The sequence below is a fragment of the Cucurbita moschata genome, unplaced genomic scaffold, assembly GCF_002738365.1.
Source record: "Cucurbita moschata cultivar Rifu unplaced genomic scaffold, Cmos_1.0 Cmo_Scf00017, whole genome shotgun sequence".
NCBI lineage: Eukaryota > Viridiplantae > Streptophyta > Magnoliopsida > Cucurbitales > Cucurbitaceae > Cucurbita > Cucurbita moschata.
In genome coordinates, this window is record NW_019268533.1 from 1,668,151 (window position 1) to 1,689,776 (window position 21,626).

Genomic DNA, 21,626 nt, shown 5'->3' on the forward strand with positions numbered 1-21,626 from the left:
AAAAAAAAAAAAAAAAACCACAAAGCGGATGATAATTATAATCCGAATCGCTGGATTTCTATCAGGAATTGATCGGATTTTCAGTCGCGACGACTGCGAGTCAATTCAGTTCATCAGGCTGAACAAAAAAAAAAAAAAAAATTAGAAATTTAGAAATAAATCTAAATGGTTTGATCCGCGCGGCTTACTATTAACCAATATCTTATTTTGTTTAAGAAAAAAACAATAAGATTTCGTAAATTAAAAATAAAAATAAAAATAAAAACCCCAAAATAGACAAAATAGACAAAATAAATAAATTTTTCCATTTAATCTTAAATTTTTTAATTTAATTTCTAGTGCATTAACAAATTATTAATATTATTTAATGCTAAATTAAACACGAATAAAATAAGGCAAATTTAGATAGATAAATAAATAAATAAGAAAATTACATTTTAGGGAAGAAAATTCTAAATTTCTACTAATATTTTAAAAAGAAAATTGTAAGAAAAAATTAATATTTAATTTCTTAAATGACATTTTTGACAGATAATTTTAACGTCTTTATTATTATTATTTTTTTCTATATATTGAAATTTTTTTCTTTTTAAATTTTGGAAATTATTATTATTATTATTATTTTATTTTTAATAAAAATAATGTATAAAAAAATAAATATTAAAATAATATTTTAGTAGTGTATGCGATAACTGATCACCTTCGAACTCCACCAATAATTGTCTTCCCCAACTGATCTTTGTACGGCCAATCACAAACAGCGATAAGCTCTTTCGCCGGAATTAATGGGGAACGAAAGGAACGCCGCCGTGTACGATTCGGCTCACAGCCGGAAACCATCTCCACCGGGAGAAAACACGCCGCTCCTCGGCGGCGGACTGCCTCGATCCTCTCAAGCCAAGACGTTCGCCAACGTGTTCATCTCGATTGTCGGCGCCGGTGTTCTCGGCCTTCCTTACGCCTTCAAGCGCACCGGATGGGCTACAAGCTTGATAATGCTTTTCTCCGTCGCCGCCGTCACATATTACTGCATGATGCTTCTTGTCTACACTCGTCGGAAGATCGTTGCCGACGGTTCCTCCGAGGTTAATTCATTTGGTGATTTAGGTTTCTCAGTCTGTGGCTCATTTGGCCGAGCGATTGTCGATATTTTGATTATTTTGGCCCAAACTGGCTTCTGCGTAGGGTATTTAGTCTTCATCGGCAATACGTTGAGTAATTTGTTCAATTCATCCACCATGGCTTTGCGCTCTGATTTTCTCGAAGCTTCCCCTAAGATCTTGTACATACTAGGCTGTTTACCGTTCCAATTAGGCTTGAATTCGATCAAAACACTGACGCATTTGGCTCCTTTGAGTATTTTTGCAGATGTGGTTGATTTAGGAGCTATGGGAGTGGTGATGGTTGAGGACATTTCTGTTATCTCAAAGAGAAGGCCTCCAGTGGAGGCTTTTGGAGGCTTATCGGTGTTCTTCTACGGCATGGGAGTAGCTGCTTACTCCTTCGAAGGAATCGCAATGATTCTTCCTCTAGAATCAGAGATGAAGAACAGAGATAAATTCGGGAAGATCCTGGGATTGTCAATGGCGTTTATAGCCGCTCTTTATGGTGGATTTGGTGTTCTTGGATACTTCGCTTTCGGACAAGAAACAAACGATGTGATCACTTCAAACATGGGTCCAGGATTGTTGAGCGCCATTGTTAAACTAGGTCTCTGTATAAACCTATTCTTCACCATGCCATTGATGATGAATCCAGCATATGAAATCATCGAGAGGCGATTCTCAAGAGGAAGATACTGTTTCTGGCTGAGATGGTTGCTGGTTGTAATGGCAACTTTAATGGCGATTTGGGTTCCTAATTTTACAGATTTCTTGTCATTAGTTGGGAGTGGATTGTGCTGTTCATTGGGATTTGTGGTGCCTGCATTTTTTCATCTGCTGGTTTTCAAGGATGAGATGGGATGGAAAGGTTGGTGTTTGGATTTGGTGATTGTGGTTTCTGGAACTGTTCTTGGAGTTGCAGGGACTGTAAGTGCTGTGGAACAGATGTATTTTGCAAACTAGACCTCCATTTTAGCTTGGAAATGGAAGCTTCTCTGAGCTTCAAACTTGAAAATGGTGAGTTTCTGTTGCAGAGGAGACATTCAAGGCTAAGATTTTGTTCATAGTTTGTGGGATTTCTTTCTTTGTATTTTTATATGATACTGTACGAAGTACAATGGATTTTTAAGTGTAAGTTGTTGAATTACTATGAATTTAAATAATTTTGTGTTGATGTTTTAAACTTTTGAAATATTCATTTTGGTATCTTAAACAAGATTCGGTATGTTTAGCAAAAAAGTTGGATCATTCTCCAAGGCGTAACCCCAATCATGAAGATGTCGAGGTCAATAGTAATGATCGATGACGAACGTAACTTTCAACAACACGATTATACTTGAGGGTTCTTTTCAGCGCTCTTAAAAAAAAATTATTTGGAAAGGTCACCATAACGTAGTTGACAATTTGAACTATTTAACGAAAAATGATTGACATCTTCTGACTTTGCACTCGAGGGTCAATCTCTGTTTGACCCAAGGAAACCTTTGCATGCCTCCGTTACAGACTATCCCTTGGCCTATAGGTCTGTAGGTCGTGACACTCTTCTGCCTTTACACTCGAGGGTCAATCTCTGTTTGACCCAAGGAAACCTTTGCATGCCTCCGTTACCAGACTATCCCTTGGCCTATAGGTCTGTAGGTCGTGACACTCTTCTGCCTTTACACTCGAGGGCCAATCTCTGTTTGACCCAAGGAAACCTTTGCATGCCTCCGTTACCAGACTATCCCTTGGCCTATAGGTCTGTAGGTCGTGACACTCTTCTGCCTTTACACTCAAGGACCAATCTCCGACACAGGGAAGCCTATGCACATCTCCGTTACCTTTTGGGGCGCTTACGCCCCACAGAAACTGTCTACCTGAAGGGGTGCTGACACAAAGTTAAAATTGTAACTCTTCTAGAGCGAAACCTTTGTAATATTTTCTTATAATCATTCTTATTATTTTTTTTAGTTGTCATTTTTCTAATTTATTTGATAAAACATAATTTTGGTCTAAAAAATTATTGATATTTGAGTTTAATTTCTCGTCATTTCAAACATGACATATTTAGTTTTCGAGATTCAAATTCAATAATTTAAAAGGATCTCGAAGTAGAATTAAATCGATAATATAATTGCTTTACTAATTTTGTTTCTCATTCTAAAAAAAATCACACAAAAAATGTAGGCTAGTACTGCTTAACAATAATATAAAAAAAAGTTTAACAAAATACTTAAAAATAAAATAAAATATATATTACCGAAAATGAAAATGTAAAACGAAAAGCACATTACGAAATTTAAATAAATAAATAAAAAGCTCTCCCACAAAAATAAATTCCACTAATTGGCAAAATTAATGCAAAATAATGAAATTATCATACATAGAAGAGCAAAGCCAGCCTCGCTCAAGGCTCGGCGGTGGGATCATAATTCAACACGAACTCTGCAAATTAATCAAATTCTCACGCCAATACTCTAAAGCATCATTCTCTTTTTAAAAAAACAAAAACAAAAGTCATACAAATGAATTTAAAATTTATATAAAAAATTGAATACACGAGGTGAGCAGAAGAAGCATCAACCTGAGGCAAAGATGGCACACACCGAGGACAAACCTACGTCTCAAATATCATATCATATCATATCATATCATATCATATCATCCCAGCTTAGCTTAGCTTAACCCGGTCTAGAACGCTTTAGACAAAACATATCATTCGTAAAATTAGTTATGCAAACCTGGCTAAAAGGCACTCCAATTATCTGATCCTTTCTTTGGAGTTTGATTATCCAGGGACGCTCTAAACGGCCCTGTTGATCCAAACGGGTCTGGATCATCGAACGATGGGAATCCGTGACCTTGATCGAAGTCTTTGCTGCTGCGCATTGAGTCGAATCTTGCCAATGAAGGGAATCCCTGGTCGAAGTCCTTGCTGCTACGCATTGAATCAAATCGTGACAATGAAGGGGATCCCTGATCGAAGTCCTTACTGCTGCGCATTGAATCGAATCGTGTCAGTGATGAGGATCCACCCTGATCAAAGTCTCTGTTGTTGTACGTTGTATCGAATTGACTGAATGAGGAGAATCCAGGACCCTGGTCGAAATCTCTACTGCTACGCATCGAATCGAACCGTGTAAATGTGTCCTTAGGAGGGAAAAAACCACTGTCATGCACACTGGAAGAATCGAACCTTGAGAAGCTGTCGAAGCTTGGTTCAGATCCATCATGGTAATTATTTGGTGAATTTCCTGAGTTGACGAGTGGGGTGCTAGGAACAGACTCATCAAAAGCAAATGTGCTTCTCTTAGCCTGGAATGGATCTGTTCTAATAGGATTCAAGCCGAAATCCCCAGAATCGAAATAGTAGTTGTCCCGGGTTACATCATTGTCGGCCTGTAAATAGTAAACGGCAAATTAAATGTATGCATCAACAGGTCTCAAGAACAGCTGAATAAACAAACGCTGGAGCAAAATGAACATTGGCAACAAGCAGCACATCACAAGTAGATATCAGGACCACCATACAAAACGATGACATATTTATAACACATAATAGAAATGTCAACAAAATAGGTACTGAATATGCGTATATATTGATATTATTTAACACTTCTAAATAATATGCGTATATTTCCTAGTTTTCAAGTATACGGAACTGAATGTATCGAAAGGAAAGTTTAAGGAGAAAAAAGATGATAGGATAAAGTGAAGAGCTAAGAAGCACGGATACTTTCAGTTTGGCTCGCGTGTTTGCATCTGACACTTGTTCGACACATATCGTACATTTGGTAGCACAAATAGACATTGTTAGACATTAGTTTGTACAAAGTCAATACAGGTACAACATTTGTCAGGCATGTATCAAAGTCATATTTTTAGCATATAAATGCATAAAGTTGTTGATGTTAATAAATGTGTTCTTCCCGTGTTTGTGTCCTAGATTTTTAAAAAAGTGGCGTGTAATCGTATATTGTTGTGCCCATATCTCATATTCGTATTCACACTTCTCAGGTGAGGAGCATTTGTGCTAATTGAGTTGTCAATTATGAAGTACAATTTTCTGCTCACCTTGGTGGAACCTCCTGCGTTAAAGCCCCAAACAGAGTCAATATCATCGTTCGCATCAAATGCTCCCCAAGCTGGTTCGTCGTAGCTCTTGTCACCAGAAAACACAGATCCTGCACCTCCATGATCACTGAAGAAATGGTTCGGGTAAATTATTTATTCAAGAGCAGAGAGTATACTTCAAAGAGAACAAAACCATAAGAATGATAGTAGTTATGAACTCCTTTTGCAACTCTAACTTAAGTGTTTCCTGTAATTCACGTTCTCACGGAACACCCAGGCACTCCTTTTTTCATCCACCTTTGTGAATTGATGCATGTCGTTTAAAAACATGTAGATAACGATGGTAATCAATTAAAGATCAAGACCAAGACCCATTAACCACAAAGAAATGGGCAAACAGAAACAGGCTATAGAAGTGAAAAATAGAAACAAAAACTCTTAGAGAAATAGACAACCAAGAAGAAAAGTTAGATACCTTAAAGCGTCCTTAGCACGGGGTGAAGCATCAAAGCCAGCAGCCTTTCCAAAACTGGAATCCATATATTCCTTGGGACTTCCAATAACACTACTTGCAAAGGGGCTGCTAGGAGCACTTTTGGGTGCGAAGGGGCTGCTAGGTGCACTTTTGGTTGCGAAGGGGCTGCTAGGTGCACTTTTGGGTGCGAAGGGGCTGTTAGGAGCACTTTTGGCTGACCCATTTTCACTTTTATTATCATGTGCGGAACCATTTTCAACAGCTGTTTCATCAATAGAGGGCGGTTTCTCTCCCTTCGTATCAGCATCTGGTGCAGAACCTCCTTCCTTGGCATCAGCATCCGCTGCAGGTGTAACGTTTTGGCTGTCAACGGTTGAACCTTTTTCTTTTTGTACTGACTTAGATTTCTGCTTAGGAGGGGCAATGACATTTTGTACATCAAGAGTGAGCTCCTTGACAACAGAGAAACCTGAAAAGAAAGTATGAACGATTCATCCACGGCAGTCACCACAAATAAGGTAATGCAAGAAGGCATAAAAAATCATTAAATGCCTAATATAAACTCCTTAGGCATACCTTCCTCTTCGAATTTGTCCCAATCTTCATCCCAGTCAGCAGCACCCACTTGGATTCCAGGTTGCCAGCCTTTATTTGAAACATTGAGGCGAAAATGATCAAACAGCGACAAAAAAGAAAAAAACAAAATAGCAAAGAGATCAAATAAAAAAATCTTAAGGAGAACAAAGAAGAACATAGAGGAAGAGAGAGAGAAAGAGAGAGAGAGAGAGAGACACTATTTTTAATGGTGATGTGAAATTAACGAGTAGTAAGACTTACGAATGCCAATGAACGTGATGATGATTAGGGTTTCATTACATAAATGATGTAAAGTAATGAATATTAATTTTTAATGTTGATGTGAAAGTAACGAATAGTAAGACTTACGAATGCCAATGAACGTGATGATGATTAAGGTTTCTTTACATAAATGATGGTAATGTTAGATAAAAAATATCATTGGATAAAATAGTTAAATGCAACTTCAATAACCACTAAACAATTCATTAGTTGAAAAGAAAAGGATGATGATAATTGAAAGGTGAGTTTTTCTTCCACGTACAAATGCAACTAGATGTTTTATTGTCAGAGGCATGATTAGAATGGTTGATAGTGTTGAGTATCAATTTGAGTTTTTTATTAGAGAAAGAAGAAAGAAAAGGCGAACTTATGATCTCCATGACTAAATTCCAATCCAGTAGCTAATTGTAGTTAAGATATCAAATAAGCTTGAAAGAAGTACATGCTCCCAAAATTTTGTAATTAAAGTTACATGAGGTAATATGACTAACTAGTTCCCGATAATGAAGGGTATATTACTTTTTGTTTTGAATGCAAATCATTCACAACCAAGACATCTTGATTGCCAGAAAACTTAAAATTGGCAGAGGACTAAATAACACAGTACAAGAAACTTACCAAAAGGAAGTTCCGTTAGAGTTATTGGTTTTGCACGCAAACCATAACTCTTGCAGCGTTCATTGAGAACTTTCACCAACTCTTCAATATCTGACTGAATACGATCAGCACGAGCCTGATATTTGGAATATAGAAACGACATTAGATGAGTTCCTGCAGGGTTCTATTGGCCCAGAAAACTATATTTACCTGAAGAACACCATCTTCACTAATATCTTGTTCCATCTTTACAATCGTGTGATACAGTTCCATCTTCTTTTCCTAAACCAGAAAACAACAGCATCCAATACAATTAGTTTCTGAATGCATATCAAAATTGAAATGGCTTCTCACAATCTGATTTACAAACAGTATTGAACACCTGTATATCACGGAATGTAGCTTCTTCAACGGTTAATCTGGAGGCTACATCACCAGATTGTTTATATTTCTCTTCATATTTCTTGGCAAGGGACTCTACCTGTTAGAATCAAAACCTCCGTTGAATTCACTGTAATCATTTAAATTAAACACAGATGAACTGCACGTTATTCCATCAAATAGATACCTCACGTTTCTCTGAAGACACTCTTTCAGATATTTCATTCAACCGATTGTCACATCTGCTCTTGTACAAAATCTTGTTGAGAGGAAAAAAAAAAAATCAAGAAAAAAAGCAGTAGGGTAATCAAACGTTGTAACTGTAAAGCACCTGTCATATACAACTAACAAGTACACAACTGTACGACGTATTAAGAATTGAAAGCCGAATTTTAAAGATAAAGAATGAGGGATGTCCTCCATCACCAAAACACAAAACCAGTATAATGACTGGTGACTTTAAAACGCTTTCAGTGGTAATGATGTAAAATATAATACCTGAATTATCTGAAAATAAAAAGCATCTTACAAAGAATGTTGATGTATTATGAACTAAATCCACCTTCAATGAATGTATACGGTACAAAAGCAATCTTTAGCAAAAGCATAACAATAGTTGGTACTTATAAAAACATAAACCTTTCACTCAAGCATATGATAGCTGCTCAGTTACATTTCCAGTATTTTATTATGTTTCATAAGAAACAAAAACTTTTAATTCATTGAATGAAAATAAATGCAAGCAAAAAGACGCGAAATTCCTTGCTTGTGTTAAGTATTGGGGGCATCTCTCAACAACAGAACCATCATCTTTCCAAAACTTTTTCGACCACACTCCATTGTGTTCCATATATAAACATAACCATGAATATCTCATGGCTAAAAGAAAAAAAAATGCATAAAACAATTCTTTAATACTTACAAGTTCCTGCATTTTAGTACGATAATACTCGATTTTCTGTCTAGAGTCCAAAATTTCTTTCTCCAGTTCTTCAACCTTCATTGAATAAAACAATATATGTCAGAAACATGAGTGACAGACAAATAAAAGTATTTAATATTAGACCAAATGATGATATTGCTTAATTTGTAATAATGTGAGAATCTTAATCCACATGATAGCTATTACCATAAACTTCCATCGAAACTTTCTACTACATGAGAAAAGACAGAAAAGAAAAAAAGATAAGGGAGAAAAACAACCAACTTCAAGTTGTCCAATCCACGAACCTAATTTCAATAAATAGAAAAAAAAAACATCTATGCATAAAAAGTGAGGTGTTTTATTTGTGATTTCATGATAACCCGGAACAAATCTAACCAAGACCACAACTATGTCCATATCTGAGGATAGAACAAAAATAAGACATATAAGGAAGTAAATGAGGTGCCTTTTTCTCAGCATCTTCTGCTTCTTGGAACTTTGAGTTGAGGGAGTTCTGCTCTTCTGTACTAAGTTGACTAACAAGATTTTTATCCAGCAGAGGAACCTTTGATTTAGGTTGATTGGTCTGTGGCTCATCCTCAACCGGGAGGGCAGCAGCAGGTATAGGTGGACGTACTCCAATTGTAGGAGCTCCATGAAGATTACCAGACCCAGGAACCCCTTGGTGCTGTTGATGACCTTTTTAATAAAAATTAAAAAAAAGAAAAAAAGAAAAAAAAGTTAATATTGAGGAAAATAGTGTCCCACCTAGAGGTGTCCAACAAATTGCAAAAGGCCATGAAGTGACTCGTCAGAGAGATTACCAGCTGTCGTTCTCCAAGCTGCATTGCTATGGTTAGATGCAGCTGGAGTCACAGGATGACCATTGCTGGGAAAATCAAACATGATGTTGCTAGGAAGCATAGCAGGAAGAACATGTCCTTCCCTATGCCGCTCCAACAAATAAAGTGCGATACAGAACTCCCTGACAGAAAGCATGCTATCATTATCTTGATCGGATAAGTCCCACACTTGCATTAAAACCTCTGACAGATGTCAACAATAATATACACGTGAGAATATCATTATCAACCAAGAAAACAAAATAACATAAATTTATCGAACAAACAAACAGCCATTCAATGGAGAAAGATAGAGATTCTATACTAACCATCAATGAAACAATTCTAATTTTTCAAACTTCTAGAGAAAGAAAGATTTGGCGTAGTACTAACCTCATAGTAACTAAAGCAAGTTCGGGAAATTTTTTAAAAAAAAAAACAACTAACATTCCGCATGAAAATAAAATTATTTCTTATCCAAAGAATAAGAAATAACTATCAACCAGGAGAAGTAACAGAGTATTCTACGTTAAAATAAAAGGTCAAAGGGTATTTCTCTCTCCTACATCCAGTGGTACAAAGTTTTCAGCCAGATTGTTCCAACTTTCTTGAATAATTTCTCCACCATTAGACTACTCAAAGATAATTCTTGAATATCACACGAAGTAATCCAAAACTGGAAGCTACATTCAACTTCGTGTTTGAATGTGCTTATAAGTCCACTAAACAGTCCGAACTTGTTCATGACAGACTCAAATCAAAATAAGAATCAGGAATGATGATAAATAGGACGTGAAAAAGAACTCAGCAATTTTGCAAATTTTAAAATGAAAAAGTAAAACTCTCCTCTAAAGGGATTTATACCTCTTGGCAGCCTCCAACTCAAGAACAAGTTGCGTGCTTCTTGAGCGGTAATTTTTCCATCTCTATCTTTGTCCACCTCAACAAAAACTTTGGTATACTTCTGCACATCATTCTGTGTCATTCTAGGCCAAGGGCGCTGAGACTGTCCATAAACAGAGTTCTGCAATCCTGTTGATAATCCAGAGGAAGCAGGTTGCAATATGCTCTGTTGATTGGGCTTCACATGTGGCTGGTTCCGTAGGGCTTGATTAGCGAGAGGCGGTTTCATAAAAGAATTCTGCAAAGAATCAAGGGAAGTTGCTCTAACTATTGGTTGTGTAACAGAAGACACAGGAACAGTGACTGATGTGGAAGTCTTATTGCCAGCAGGGACATCTTGTTTTGAAGAAACTGGGGTTGCAGGAAAGGCATCTCTTCCAAAATAAGATCCAGAAGCAGTCCCATTTCCAGAAATACCTTGCACTTTACTCTCCACAGGTGATGATGCAGCCGGCATTACTCCAGGAGCAGACTGAGGCCTTTGGGGTTGAGAAGTTGTTAGTCCAGCACTTGATTGGCCAAATCCGACCTGCATTCCAGCAGGACTGACTCCTCTGTTTGGAGGTTGCGAGGGTGTCCCCTGAATTCCACTGGCACGTTCACTAACCCAATCATTTGAGATGATTGAATTTGTTGGAGGTGGCCCCGAGACAGTGCCGACTCCTGAAAATCCCTGTGCTGGACGGAAAGCAGAATTTGAAGTTGCCAATGGAGGCCTAACTAACTGACTCTCTCTAGAAGAAACTAGCGGAACGTTCGTAGTGACGTTTCGTGGAACCTGTAATTCCAACCCAGAACTTCGGGAGGGCGTAGGAGTACCAATGCCACTCAGAGGTGTAGATACCGGTGCAGTAGAATTGAACTGAGGTGCAGGCTGGGTATTGAAATTTATTTGTGGTGCTGGTATTTTGGATGCAGCTGGGCTAAACAACGCTGCTTTCACAATATCAGGAGTTAATTCCCTCTTACTCTGCGCTACGGTGACCAGCCTAAGGGCATTATAAAACTCCGCCCGACCAAGGAAGCCAATCTGTCTAGGGTCTGAAAGCGCCCAAATCTGCAGATAGATCAACAAAACAGTAACAAATAGAACAAGAGCTGAAGCCAAATAATCAAGATAGATGAGTAAAAGTTGTCAAAGATTCTCGGACTAACAAAACCAATAGGTATCAAAATTGCAATTCCAGCCTCTAAGAGAAGAAAGACCAACAGACCTGATTCAAATCTCAGTAATACTGAACCCAATCAAACAGCAATTGAAAACCCACCACGCAGAGTGCAAAATTACACAAACCCAGAAGAAAAAAGAAGAAAGAAAAAGGAGGAGCGATGGAGTTACCTGAAAAAGAACCGGTTTGGGCAATCCAGAGCCTTGAAAGAAGGAAACCGCTTCAGCGCCACTAATTCGACCATCGCGATCCAAATCGGCACGTCGAAAGTAGGCATCGAAGAGATCCACGTTCGGCGCTGGGTTCTGCGCCGATGCCATTGCTGAATTCAAAATCTGCAACTCTTGGATCGGAGCAACGAGCCAACGGAACCACGGCACACGCGCATGAGAAATCAAAACAGATCAAAACACATGGATTGAGCACATGTCCTAAGAACCCTAAGGGAACGAAATCGAGTGATTGGAACGACCCTCCCAATCAATTCAGAGAAAAATCATTCAAAATAAAAAAAGAAAAATGGAAATTGAAATGGGATAAACACTGACGCGCGAGCAGGGTGGGCGATGGGGGAGGGGCGAGGTTTCTGTCGCTGAGGGAAAAGAAAATAAAAAATAAAAAATAAAAAATAAATAAAAACAATCAGACGCTTTTGATTTCTCCGCTTCAGAACTGATCCGGATTTGTTGATCTTATTTACAAAACTACCCTTTTTCTTTTCCTTTTTATATATAATTCTAACCTCAATTAATTCTATTTTACGTATTAAAATATCAATTATTATTCAAAAAAAAAAATCTATAGTTCAATCTCCACCTTAAAAAAAAAACAACATTATCGAAATTGTCACAAGTATACTTTGATTGGTCAAGTAATTATTAATTTTCTAAAATTCGATCTAAGGCGAAAAGAAAATATATTTTCACGTTAATTTATTAAAACTCGACAAATATGAGATCAGAGGTCAAATATTCAATTGTAAATAATGTAATAAGTATATTTTATCATTAATGGTTAATGTCGGTGTATTAGTGATCTGACAAATTTGTAATTAATCGATACAAATAACAAAGATGTATTGATATTTGTCCGATAATAATTAATTTTGAAATTTTTGGAATGGTAAAATCTAAATATTTAAGGTTTTGTTGGGTAATTGTTTGGTTTTCATTTTATTTATTTATTTATTATTATTATTATTTGCTTATTTTCTTACGATTTAATTACGGTAGATTTTTAAAGACTTCAAATTAAAAAATAATAGTAATATTAAATAAAATTAAAATTAAAATTTTAAAAAATCCAACAATTCAAAGGGTAATTTTTTTTTTTCTAAAAAATAAACACAACGAGTTGTTTCCAATAATTCGAAACTAAATTACTTTTAAACACGTGTTAGTGTCACAATTCCAAAACTACCCTTTAAAAAGCTAATGTAGAGGCCCAACTTTAGGCCCATTTAGTTTGTTGCTACCCTTCATTAGTGGGCCCATGTCAAAGCCCAAAAACACGCTTGAGCAGTGGATTCGATTCGTGGCGCTATTTAATTGGGCGGCAATAGATAAAAGAATTTTGCTTCCGAAAAAACGCTCTCTCTTTCTAACTTTAATTTTAAAAATACAGCTTTTTTTTCCTTTTTCTTTTTGTTAAAAATTATTTTTTATATTTAAAATTAGTTTATAATTCGTCTTTTAAAATTTAAAATACAAAAAATATATATTTTTTTTTTATTTCTTTTAAAAAATTAGCTACGAGTTCAAATATTTGTTTAAGAAATGTAATAAAAGGGTTAGTTTTAAAAAATCTATAAATCAAATATAAAAATAAATTTGTACTTTATATTAAACTTTCGGTATAATTACCATATAAATATAAAAGGAAATATATATATATATATATATATATATATATAATATTCAACAAATTTAAAATTTAATATTACACATAATTTAAAACCTCTTTTCTCAATTTTAAAAGGAATTACCTTTGTTCATGAACTAAGTAAATAAAAAAAATTGCAAAGAATACCCATCGATAAGATTTTAGGACTTTTCACTGCCTCCAAAAAAATAGAGCACATTCAAATACTCAGTAAAAACTATATATATAAATATTTAACGAGTCAATTTGAACGTATTTATTAAAAATATTCACATTCATTATTATGTGTATATATATATATATAGATACATACATACATACGAGAAACGATAGGTTGAAATAAAGTTTTTTCATACAAAAATAGCTTCTTTTTTTTTTAAAGTTTAAGTACATTATTTAAAATTTTAAAAATTTAAAAGTATTTTTTAGAAAGTTATTAATTTAACAGATTTAAAAATTGTAATTTTTTTTTATATATATAAAATTAAAGTTTCTATTTATCAAACTCTTATAAAACTAAAAAAAAGGAAGGTAAATAGTTGTTTTAAAAAAAAAAAAAAAAAAAGACTAAAAACATGTTATTGTTATTATTATATTTGAGATAATAGTTACTAAATTGATTAAATATTTAAAATTTCAAAATTGACCTTAAAAATTGGTCTAAATTATTGAGGACAACTAATAAGTTGGTATTAAATAAGCTTGTTTGTTCAAAATAGGAAACAAAATCAAATAATTGCTAATAATTTCTCCACTTGCCAATATCATGCCACTAATTTTCCAATTTTATTGAATTATTATAGTTTTTTCCCCTAATTAATTAAAAAAAATTCAAATATTGTTTTATTTATTTATTTAAAATTTCACTATAAATTCAAATGTTTTGTAATAGTAACAACAAAATTTTAAAAAATAAAATAATTATTAAACAAAAGTTAAATAATAGATATTAAATTATTTATTTTCGTCCCATATAAATTTACTCTACCAATACTAAAATATTTTAATTTTAATTATAAATAAGTTAACTAAACTAAAAATATAATAAAAAATTAAAAAGTAAGGTACAAAATTAAAATTAATTTCATATAACAAAAAATAATAATAAATAAATAAATAAATAATATATATATAAACATTTTAATTTAAAAAAGAAAAAAATCAAACATATTTTTGTTTTGCAACAGTAGTTCAAACATGTACGATGTACACAGTCGTCCGAGAAGAAAGTCACGTGTCAAGCACGCGTTCCACCTCCTCGAAGTTACAAAACTCCTGAAAAATAACAATTAATTCACTGAAATAAATAAATATACATAAATAACTTTTGAGTTTATTTTCAGTTATATATATATATATATATTGTTTTATTTTTATTTTTTAATAACAATAATTGACGTCGATAAAATTAAAAATTAAAATAAAATAACACTGGCGTAATTTAAAAAAAATAAACAATTTTCTTTATATCTAATGTAAAATTATTCTGTAAGTATCCATACTTGTCACATTTATACGGTAAAAATGACGATATTTGTATTTATAATTGTTATTTACTTTAACAATAAAATTATTAAAAAATAAAATTTGAATAAATTTAAATGAAAATAGAAATGACTTTTGAGTTTATTTGAGTTATATATATAAAAAGTTTTATTTTTATTTTTTAATAACAATAATCGACGAAGCGACAAAATTAAAAATCAAAATTAAATAATGACTGAGGTAACTTAAAAAAAATGAACAATTTTTTTGTGTATCTATATTGGTAAAAATGATGATATTTGTATTTAAAACTTGACAATCGAGTCAATTTTTGTTATTTAATTTAAAAATAAAATTATTAAAAAATAAAATTTAAATAATTTTAAATGAAAATAGAAATGAATAAATATACGTAAATAACTTTTGAGTTTATTTCTAGTTATATATATAAAAAGTTTTATTTTTATTTTTTAATAACAATAATTGACTCAGCGACAAAATTAAAAATCAAAATAAAATAATGACGGATGTAATTTAAAAAAAAAAATTCTGTGTATTTTAAGTAAAATTATTTCGTAAGCATCGATTTGTCACATTTACCATTTATTTGGTAAAAATGACGATATTTGTATTCATAACTTGAGAATCGAGTCAATTTAAGTATCGATACTTGTATTTATAACAATTTTGTTATTTACTTTAAAAATAAAATTATTTAAAAAAATTTAAACGAAAATAGAAATGAATTATTTGTTAAATTAGAGTGAAATTAATATAAAAGTCATACAAAAATTGTAATAATTGTAAAAAGAAATAATAATGAAAATAAAATAAAAAGAATAATACGGCTTTGTTTGTTTTATCTCTCCGGGGAGAGAGAGGAGAGAGACGCGGGCTGGGAGAGAGAGAAACAGAGGAGCAGCAAAAAATGGGTAAGGTAGTGGAGAGGAAGAAGAGGAAGAAAGGGCGGCCATCGCTGTTGGATCTTCAAAAGCGGAATCTCAAGGAGCAGCAAGAGCAAGAAGAGCAGGAGCAGGAGCAGAAGCAAAAGCATCACCACCAAACCAAGCGAATCAATACCTCCACCGCAATTTCCAACCCTAATTACGCTTCTCCAACTCCGCTGCGGCGATCTACTCGCCGGAATCCCAACCCCGACGCCCTCACTCCCGATGAGGTCGCTGATGACCACGAGGATGCCGAATACAACGACCAATTGGCTGCGAACCGCCGCGAGAGGAAACTCAAGCTCGTCGTCAGATTGCACTCCCCCAAATCTCCCGTCAATTCGTCGTCTCTCAATTCCTGTCGTTCCGATTCTAATGCGGACGTGGACGGTAATGCTGCGTCGATTAACAAAAAGCGGAAGATCGACACGATTGGGGAGGGATCTAGGATCCAACACTCCGAGAAGGTACTGCCATTTTGGGTGTTTTTGATTCGCTGCTTATTTTGGGGGTTATTGTATTGGTTTCCCCCCTCTTTTCTGGCGGTGAAGTAATTGTTAAGGCGCCAAAGTTCTTGGGGGATTTGTACGTTTTTTTTTTCAAATTGTGGGAGAGGGGAGAAAAATTCGTTGACGTTGTCTGAAAGAGATTCCTTGAATTTCGCACTTTTGAATTTTGTTGTTGGGTTTTCGAGTATATCTCAGTCAAGGGTGGTTGACTTGGCCAATTTGAGATGGCTGGCTACACCGGATTTAATCTGCGGTGCAAATTCTTTTCTTCAGCATATTTAATTTTGATGATTTATTAGCATTTATCTTCCTTAAAAACGATATGATTTGACTGTCCTATTTTGAACAAAAAAAGTTCGGATTTGTCTTTTCCTTCCTTAATTATTTCTCAGGTGATAGCTGCGTTCTTTTTCGCAATCGTGGCACACTGATTCCTAGTCCTGTTTACCTTTTTATTTGGTCCAGTCTGTTTTTCTGGAGCTCACCCATAATGGGAAAGTTATTTGTCGAATGTAACTGTTGGGGTTGGTTTATTCTTTTTGATGTTTCAGGATGAGAAGTCCATGTCTGCTACAAATCCCTCGAAAACCCTTCAAGGTTTTTGTCAATAATCACACGCCACTTCTTTGAAACTCATGTTTGCGACTGTTTTTCATCATTATGAACATAATTACTTGCAGGGTCGCATATGGATTCGGCACCCTCGACGCCTTTACCAGATAAGAAGCTTTTGGTTTTCATCCTCGACAGGCTTCAAAAGTGTGTTTTTTTAGCTCATCTTTCATTGTTTTTGACACTGTGTTTGTGCCTTTTATTTAATGGTGCTTTAATTCCAGGAAGGACATCTATGGTGTGTTTTCTGAACCAGTGGACCCCAACGAGGTTGGTTTTGGGAGTGATGACACATCAGTTGACCTGCTTTGTCTTATCTTTACATTGATTTTACTTTAAAATTATTATTTGTAGCTTCCAGACTACCACGAAATTATAGAGCATCCGATGGATTTTGGGACTGTTCGGGAGAAGCTTACTTCTGGAGCTTATAGCAGCTTGGAACAGTTTGAAGTACGATCAGTCTTTATTGTTTTCTGCTTGGTTTAAAAAATCGTTTTGGTCCACTTCATGATTGAAGTTATGCTAATCGAATTGCTTCTTTGTGAATATTCTTATTTATATTTGGCAAGTTGGAATAGAATAGGGTGATTCAATTGATATTTTGTTGGCATTCTGAATAGTGAAGCTTGCAAACATCCATCGCTCGTGATTTAATCATTGGAATACAGAGCTTTTTTTCATTTTCCTTTGTGTTTATTTGGTTTGAAAATTGCATCTTCTTTTGCATCCAAAATCTACCGACCATGTGGTCTATGGATCAACTTATATTAGTGAACAGGGATGCTTGATTCTGAACAAACTGGTTGTGGGAATTAGAATCCTTGTTCTAGAACTTGGTTTGAAATTTAGTAATGCTTATTTTGACGAGTATCAAGTTAGCACAGTTTTACTTTGATATGATTTCATGAAGTTTCTCCTTTATTCTTTTGCAATCTTTTCTATCCTCTATCTGTTGATCTTCCGTGGCCTATTTTCTTGAATTATCTTATACATATAGCTTAAAGGCGTCGTATGTGCATCATCTGTTCGAAAGTAAATGGTTATTTCTTTCAATTCAGACTTGTGTTATCTCCTTGGATATAGATTTACCCGTTTGTTTGTCGACCCTCGAGTTTTAACCCAACAGCCTTTTAAACGCTTTTCTAAATTTGTAAGAATTCTATCCTTTGTTTAGTAGCATTGATTTAATGGTTGTTCTGTTTTCCCCTTGTAGAAAGACGTTCTCTTAATCAGTTCGAACGCAATGCAATATAATTCCTCAGATACTATATATTATCGGCAGGTTTGATTTTCACCGAACTTCTTTATTGTCATTTATGTTTTCACTTTGCACAATTCGCATATAATAAAAGTTATTATACTTTTGTCAGGCGCGTACCATACAAGAGTTGGCAAAAAAGAGTTTTAAGAACTTGAGACAAGATAGTGATGATAATGAACCAGAACCTAAAGTGGTGAGAAGGGGTAGACCACCGACTAAGAATTTTAAAAAACCATTGGGTAGACCTCCCATGGAACGTGCTGGTTCGGAGTTTTCCCCAGATGCCACTCTTATTACTGGTGGTGAAAACACAAATCGGTCCAGCGATTTGAGGAAAGGACTTCATCATTTTGAAAAGCCTGGTTTAGCTGATTTTTCTGGCAGATTCTCCTTTTCTTCCAATAGTGAAGCTGCATTTAATTTGTTTAACCCGAACAGATTTGATAGAAGCGAGGACATGACAGGTAAGAAATCTTAGTCAAGCATTTGTGTTCTTGTTTCCAGCCATTTTGGTTCATATATTCTTTTTTCCTGGCAGGTTCTGCACTGAGATTCAATTCAGTAAGACAGGGGAAAAAACCGATCGTCTCCGATGAGAATCGGCGTGACACATATAAGCAATTTCAAGCGGCAACTACTTTACTGGAGCCCTCTGTGCTGAATACATTTGATAGAGAGAGGAAGGTTTTAATGCCAGTATGTATTGAACTTGATTACTGTTAACATCATCTTTCAAATGCCATGCTTGGAATGACTGATAGATCTAATACTGGCTTAAATATTTACTGTTCTTATATATCTAATATTGCCTAAAACATGCTGCTGCTATTTGGAGCCTATATAGACTTTTTGGTGGGATAACATACTCTTTATGTGAATCAGGTTGGGCTTTTCTTGGAGCATGCTTATGCACGAAGCCTCGCTCGATTTGCTGCAGATCTTGGATCTGTAGCATGGAGAGTTGCGTCTAAGAAAATTGAGAGAATTTTACCCACAGGTTCGAGTTTTGGTCCTGGATGGGTTGTAGAAGATGATACCACACCAAAGAGGGTGTTTCTACCGCAAGCTGAACTCGGTCAAAAGTCGACGTTGCATGAAAGTTTGGCTCCTGATGTAAAGCCTCTTGCTCCTGAACAAAAGACGGTTCGATCATCCGACAACTCTGAAGCTGATACGTCGTCTAAGATGCATGATGAGCCTTCTCATGTCCCCAGTTCAGATGGCTATTTACCCTCCAGGCCTCCCGCTGAGTTCTCTGCAGCTTCTTCATCATCGCCATTGAGTACTCGACAATCTTCAGAGCCCTGCAGGGGACAGACGGAAACAGTTGAAGGATTAAATCCCAGTAGTGATTATAATGTATTGGAAAGTAGTATTCCAATCTCGAGGCCTTCGTTACAGAAACACGAGAATCTAACAATCCGCCATGGTATGAATGGATTCAATGGTGCTTATGGCTTTGATCTCTCTGCTCACAGGGGGAAACTAATAGGCGCATCCGCGTCCGAGCCTGCTGGTGTAAAGCCTCAGTCATCATCTCAAATGCTCGAGATGATCTCGAGGACTAATGCTAATTTCATCCTTCCAGCAATGGCAACCCGACTGAATCTGAAAGAACCAAAATGTCCCGAAAACAATCTTGGTACAACAAACTCTTCCAGTTCATTGCTCGGGTCGGGGAACGAGACTCTTATGGAAACACCATGGCGGCAGCGGCAGCAGCCGCAGCCGCAGCAGCCGCAGGGGCCATCATCAGCACCAGCACCAGAAGAAACAGCAGTAACAACAACAACAACACTATACAAACCCGAATCCGTTCCCCCGGACCTGAACGTGAGATTTAAATCTCCAGGATCTCCTCCTCCTAGCTCTAGTAAGGTGGACTCTGCTCACCCTGATTTAGTTTTACAGCTCTGAGGATTACTAATTATTAATTAATTTTCAACTTCTTGATTGATTAACCATAGAAATGGTGGGTTTGAGATCTGTTGCTCCTGGAGTAGAGACAAAGATGGAGCCTTATCAACCCCTACCAAATTGTGTTGTAAAAACAATAGAAGAGGGATTCTTGTACAGATTTATGTATCCTAATTTTTTAGATTCAGGGGAAAAAAAAAAAAAGATAGGTGCCAATTTCTGTTCTTGGAGAAGCGTAGGAAGATTTTTTTTTTTTTTTAATTCACATATTTATATATATTGTTTATTTTCTATTTCTCATCTTCAATAATCTCAGGGAATGGCACGATTTGGTTGATCTCGTATGATTTTTTTGGTTGTGGCATAGCTTGTTTGTTTGAGGATCGAATTATCGATTTTTAAGATGTTAACTATGTTCGAGTAGATAATAAGATTTAACTTAATGAAATACTATTGTAATAATGTATTTTATTGAGATGGTTAATTTTAAATATTATTATTTAAATGGAATCTTGGTTTGGAATTTAGAAGTAAATAAATTTCGCTTAATGGTTATATACTCGTCAAAATATTTGAATGATGTATGTTTGTCAAAATTTTAGCGTTAAAATGAATGAAACGAGCATTGAATGAAGTGTTTGGTTGTATTTGAAAAGTTGGATGAAAAGAGACTAACTAAAGTTTCATTTTGATTGAATGTTAGAAAGAGACTGAATGAATTTATTATGAAAGTTTAAAAACGTTAAAATATTCATATAATGAACATAATTTTATTTATTTATTATTATATATTATGTGAAAATTTTATTCGACGCGACCATCATAACACGGTAATATTTATGTGCATGACCTTTAAATTTATGGTCAAATAAAAATAAATTTAATTTATTTTTTCTACTTTAGTCTTCTTGTAATTTATTATCATCATTTGATATGTTTGAATTTCTTTCCTTTTCATTTTAACAAAAACAAAACAAAAATAAATAAAAGGTTAAATTAATAAAAAATACTTTTTCATTATTTGAATTTTTAAAACTTTAAAAATAATTTTACATACAATATTAATCCACTTTCAAAATTAACATTAAAAAATAAAATAATTTATGAGATTTGGAAGGAGGAAGATAAGGGTATTTTTGGACTTTTAAATTATGTTAAAGAATATTAATAAAACTTTTAAAAAAAACCAATAATATATAATAATTATTTAAAATTAAGAAATTCCTTCTTTGCCCTCCCTTCATGATTAAAAATTCTAGACAACTAATTAATTGTCTTTTGTTCTAAGCAAGACAGAGACATTTTATTTTGATTTTATTACTCATATTTATAATCGATCTTCTTTTTTTAATAACCAAGAATTATAATTAAACTATCATAAATTAATGAAAACAATATATATATATATATATATATATATATATATATATATATTATCTTTTTAAATTTTTGTTGTTAGTTGTACACGTGGCAAGGTCAATTTTGCCTTTTTTTTTTTTTTGTTTCACATAATAAAATATAACCTCGTCTCAAGTCTAAAACATATCCAAAACAAGACTAGAGACACGAAAAAGACATGCCAAAACATACATACATAAAGCACAGCTAAAAAAAATATAAAATAATATCGATTTCTATCCAAAATTAATAATACATTTATTTTTTTAATTATTTTAAAATTTTAACGATATTTTTTAACATTTTT

At 34.4% G+C, this 21,626-nt stretch overlaps 4 protein-coding genes across 9 annotated transcripts in view; 2 read left to right on the plus strand and 2 right to left on the minus strand.

The window, feature by feature from the left end:
• The window catches only part of LOC111454925 (alpha-1,3-mannosyl-glycoprotein 2-beta-N-acetylglucosaminyltransferase), a 13,289-nt gene extending 13,136 nt beyond the window's left edge, over positions 1 to 153 (minus strand). For 2 of the 4 annotated variants that reach the window (XM_023096400.1, XM_023096399.1), the window contains exon 1: positions 18 to 153. The gene's annotated coding sequence lies outside the window, so the exon portion shown is untranslated. The other 2 variants (XM_023096398.1, XM_023096397.1) reach the window with 2 other exon arrangements.
• Positions 154 to 702: 549 nt separating this feature from the next.
• LOC111455610 (amino acid transporter AVT3B-like) lies at positions 703 to 2,286 on the plus strand. The gene has a single exon (XM_023097339.1). The coding sequence runs from the start codon at positions 786 to 788 to the stop codon at positions 2,064 to 2,066; it is 1,281 nt and encodes a 426-aa protein (XP_022953107.1). The 5' UTR covers positions 703 to 785; the 3' UTR covers positions 2,067 to 2,286.
• Positions 2,287 to 3,584: 1,298 nt separating this feature from the next.
• On the minus strand, positions 3,585 to 11,918 carry LOC111455055 (epidermal growth factor receptor substrate 15-like 1). Its single transcript, XM_023096577.1, has 13 exons — positions 11,477 to 11,918; positions 10,099 to 11,194; positions 9,217 to 9,438; positions 8,859 to 9,091; positions 8,390 to 8,464; positions 7,655 to 7,726; positions 7,469 to 7,567; positions 7,297 to 7,368; positions 7,108 to 7,222; positions 6,208 to 6,276; positions 5,632 to 6,100; positions 5,157 to 5,283; positions 3,585 to 4,481 (listed from the first exon to the last, which is right to left on the minus strand). The coding sequence occupies exons 1-13, from the start codon at positions 11,624 to 11,626 to the stop codon at positions 3,828 to 3,830; spliced, it is 3,453 nt and encodes a 1,150-aa protein (XP_022952345.1). The 5' UTR covers positions 11,627 to 11,918; the 3' UTR covers positions 3,585 to 3,827.
• Positions 11,919 to 15,533: 3,615 nt separating this feature from the next.
• On the plus strand, positions 15,534 to 20,282 carry LOC111455284 (bromodomain-containing protein 9-like). 3 transcript variants are annotated; one of them, XM_023096884.1, is made up of 10 exons: positions 15,534 to 16,086; positions 16,680 to 16,725; positions 16,809 to 16,887; positions 16,965 to 17,010; positions 17,095 to 17,193; positions 17,957 to 18,025; positions 18,114 to 18,468; positions 18,543 to 18,700; positions 18,887 to 19,877; positions 19,972 to 20,282. In XM_023096884.1, exons 1-10 carry the CDS (start codon positions 15,601 to 15,603, stop codon positions 20,229 to 20,231), a joined length of 2,589 nt encoding a protein of 862 aa, XP_022952652.1. In that variant the 5' UTR covers positions 15,534 to 15,600; the 3' UTR covers positions 20,232 to 20,282. The 3 variants fall into 3 exon arrangements, with proteins under 3 accessions (XP_022952652.1, XP_022952654.1, XP_022952653.1); XM_023096886.1 differs by having other exon boundaries at positions 18,887 to 19,882; positions 19,972 to 20,055; XM_023096885.1 differs by having other exon boundaries at positions 18,887 to 20,055.
• The last annotated feature ends 1,344 nt before the right edge of the window (positions 20,283 to 21,626 follow it).

Excerpts from the sequence above, each read along its gene's own strand:
- LOC111455610 (XM_023097339.1), top strand. The coding sequence starts at position 786 with ATGGGGAACGAAAGGAACGCCGCCGTGTACGATTCGGCTCACAGCCGG.
- LOC111455055 (XM_023096577.1), bottom strand. The coding sequence starts at position 11,626 with ATGGCATCGGCGCAGAACCCAGCGCCGAACGTGGATCTCTTCGATGCC. Across the intron at positions 7,568-7,654 it reads TGTCTTCAGAGAAACGTGAG|GTAGAGTCCCTTGCCAAGAA; the intron begins GTATCTATTTGA and ends TGATTCTAACAG. Across the intron at positions 7,223-7,296 it reads GTGAAGATGGTGTTCTTCAG|GCTCGTGCTGATCGTATTCA; the intron begins GTAAATATAGTT and ends TCCAAATATCAG.
- LOC111455284 (XM_023096884.1), top strand. The coding sequence starts at position 15,601 with ATGGGTAAGGTAGTGGAGAGGAAGAAGAGGAAGAAAGGGCGGCCATCG. Across the intron at positions 16,726-16,808 it reads TCCCTCGAAAACCCTTCAAG|GGTCGCATATGGATTCGGCA; the intron begins GTTTTTGTCAAT and ends AATTACTTGCAG. Across the intron at positions 17,011-17,094 it reads AACCAGTGGACCCCAACGAG|CTTCCAGACTACCACGAAAT; the intron begins GTTGGTTTTGGG and ends TATTATTTGTAG.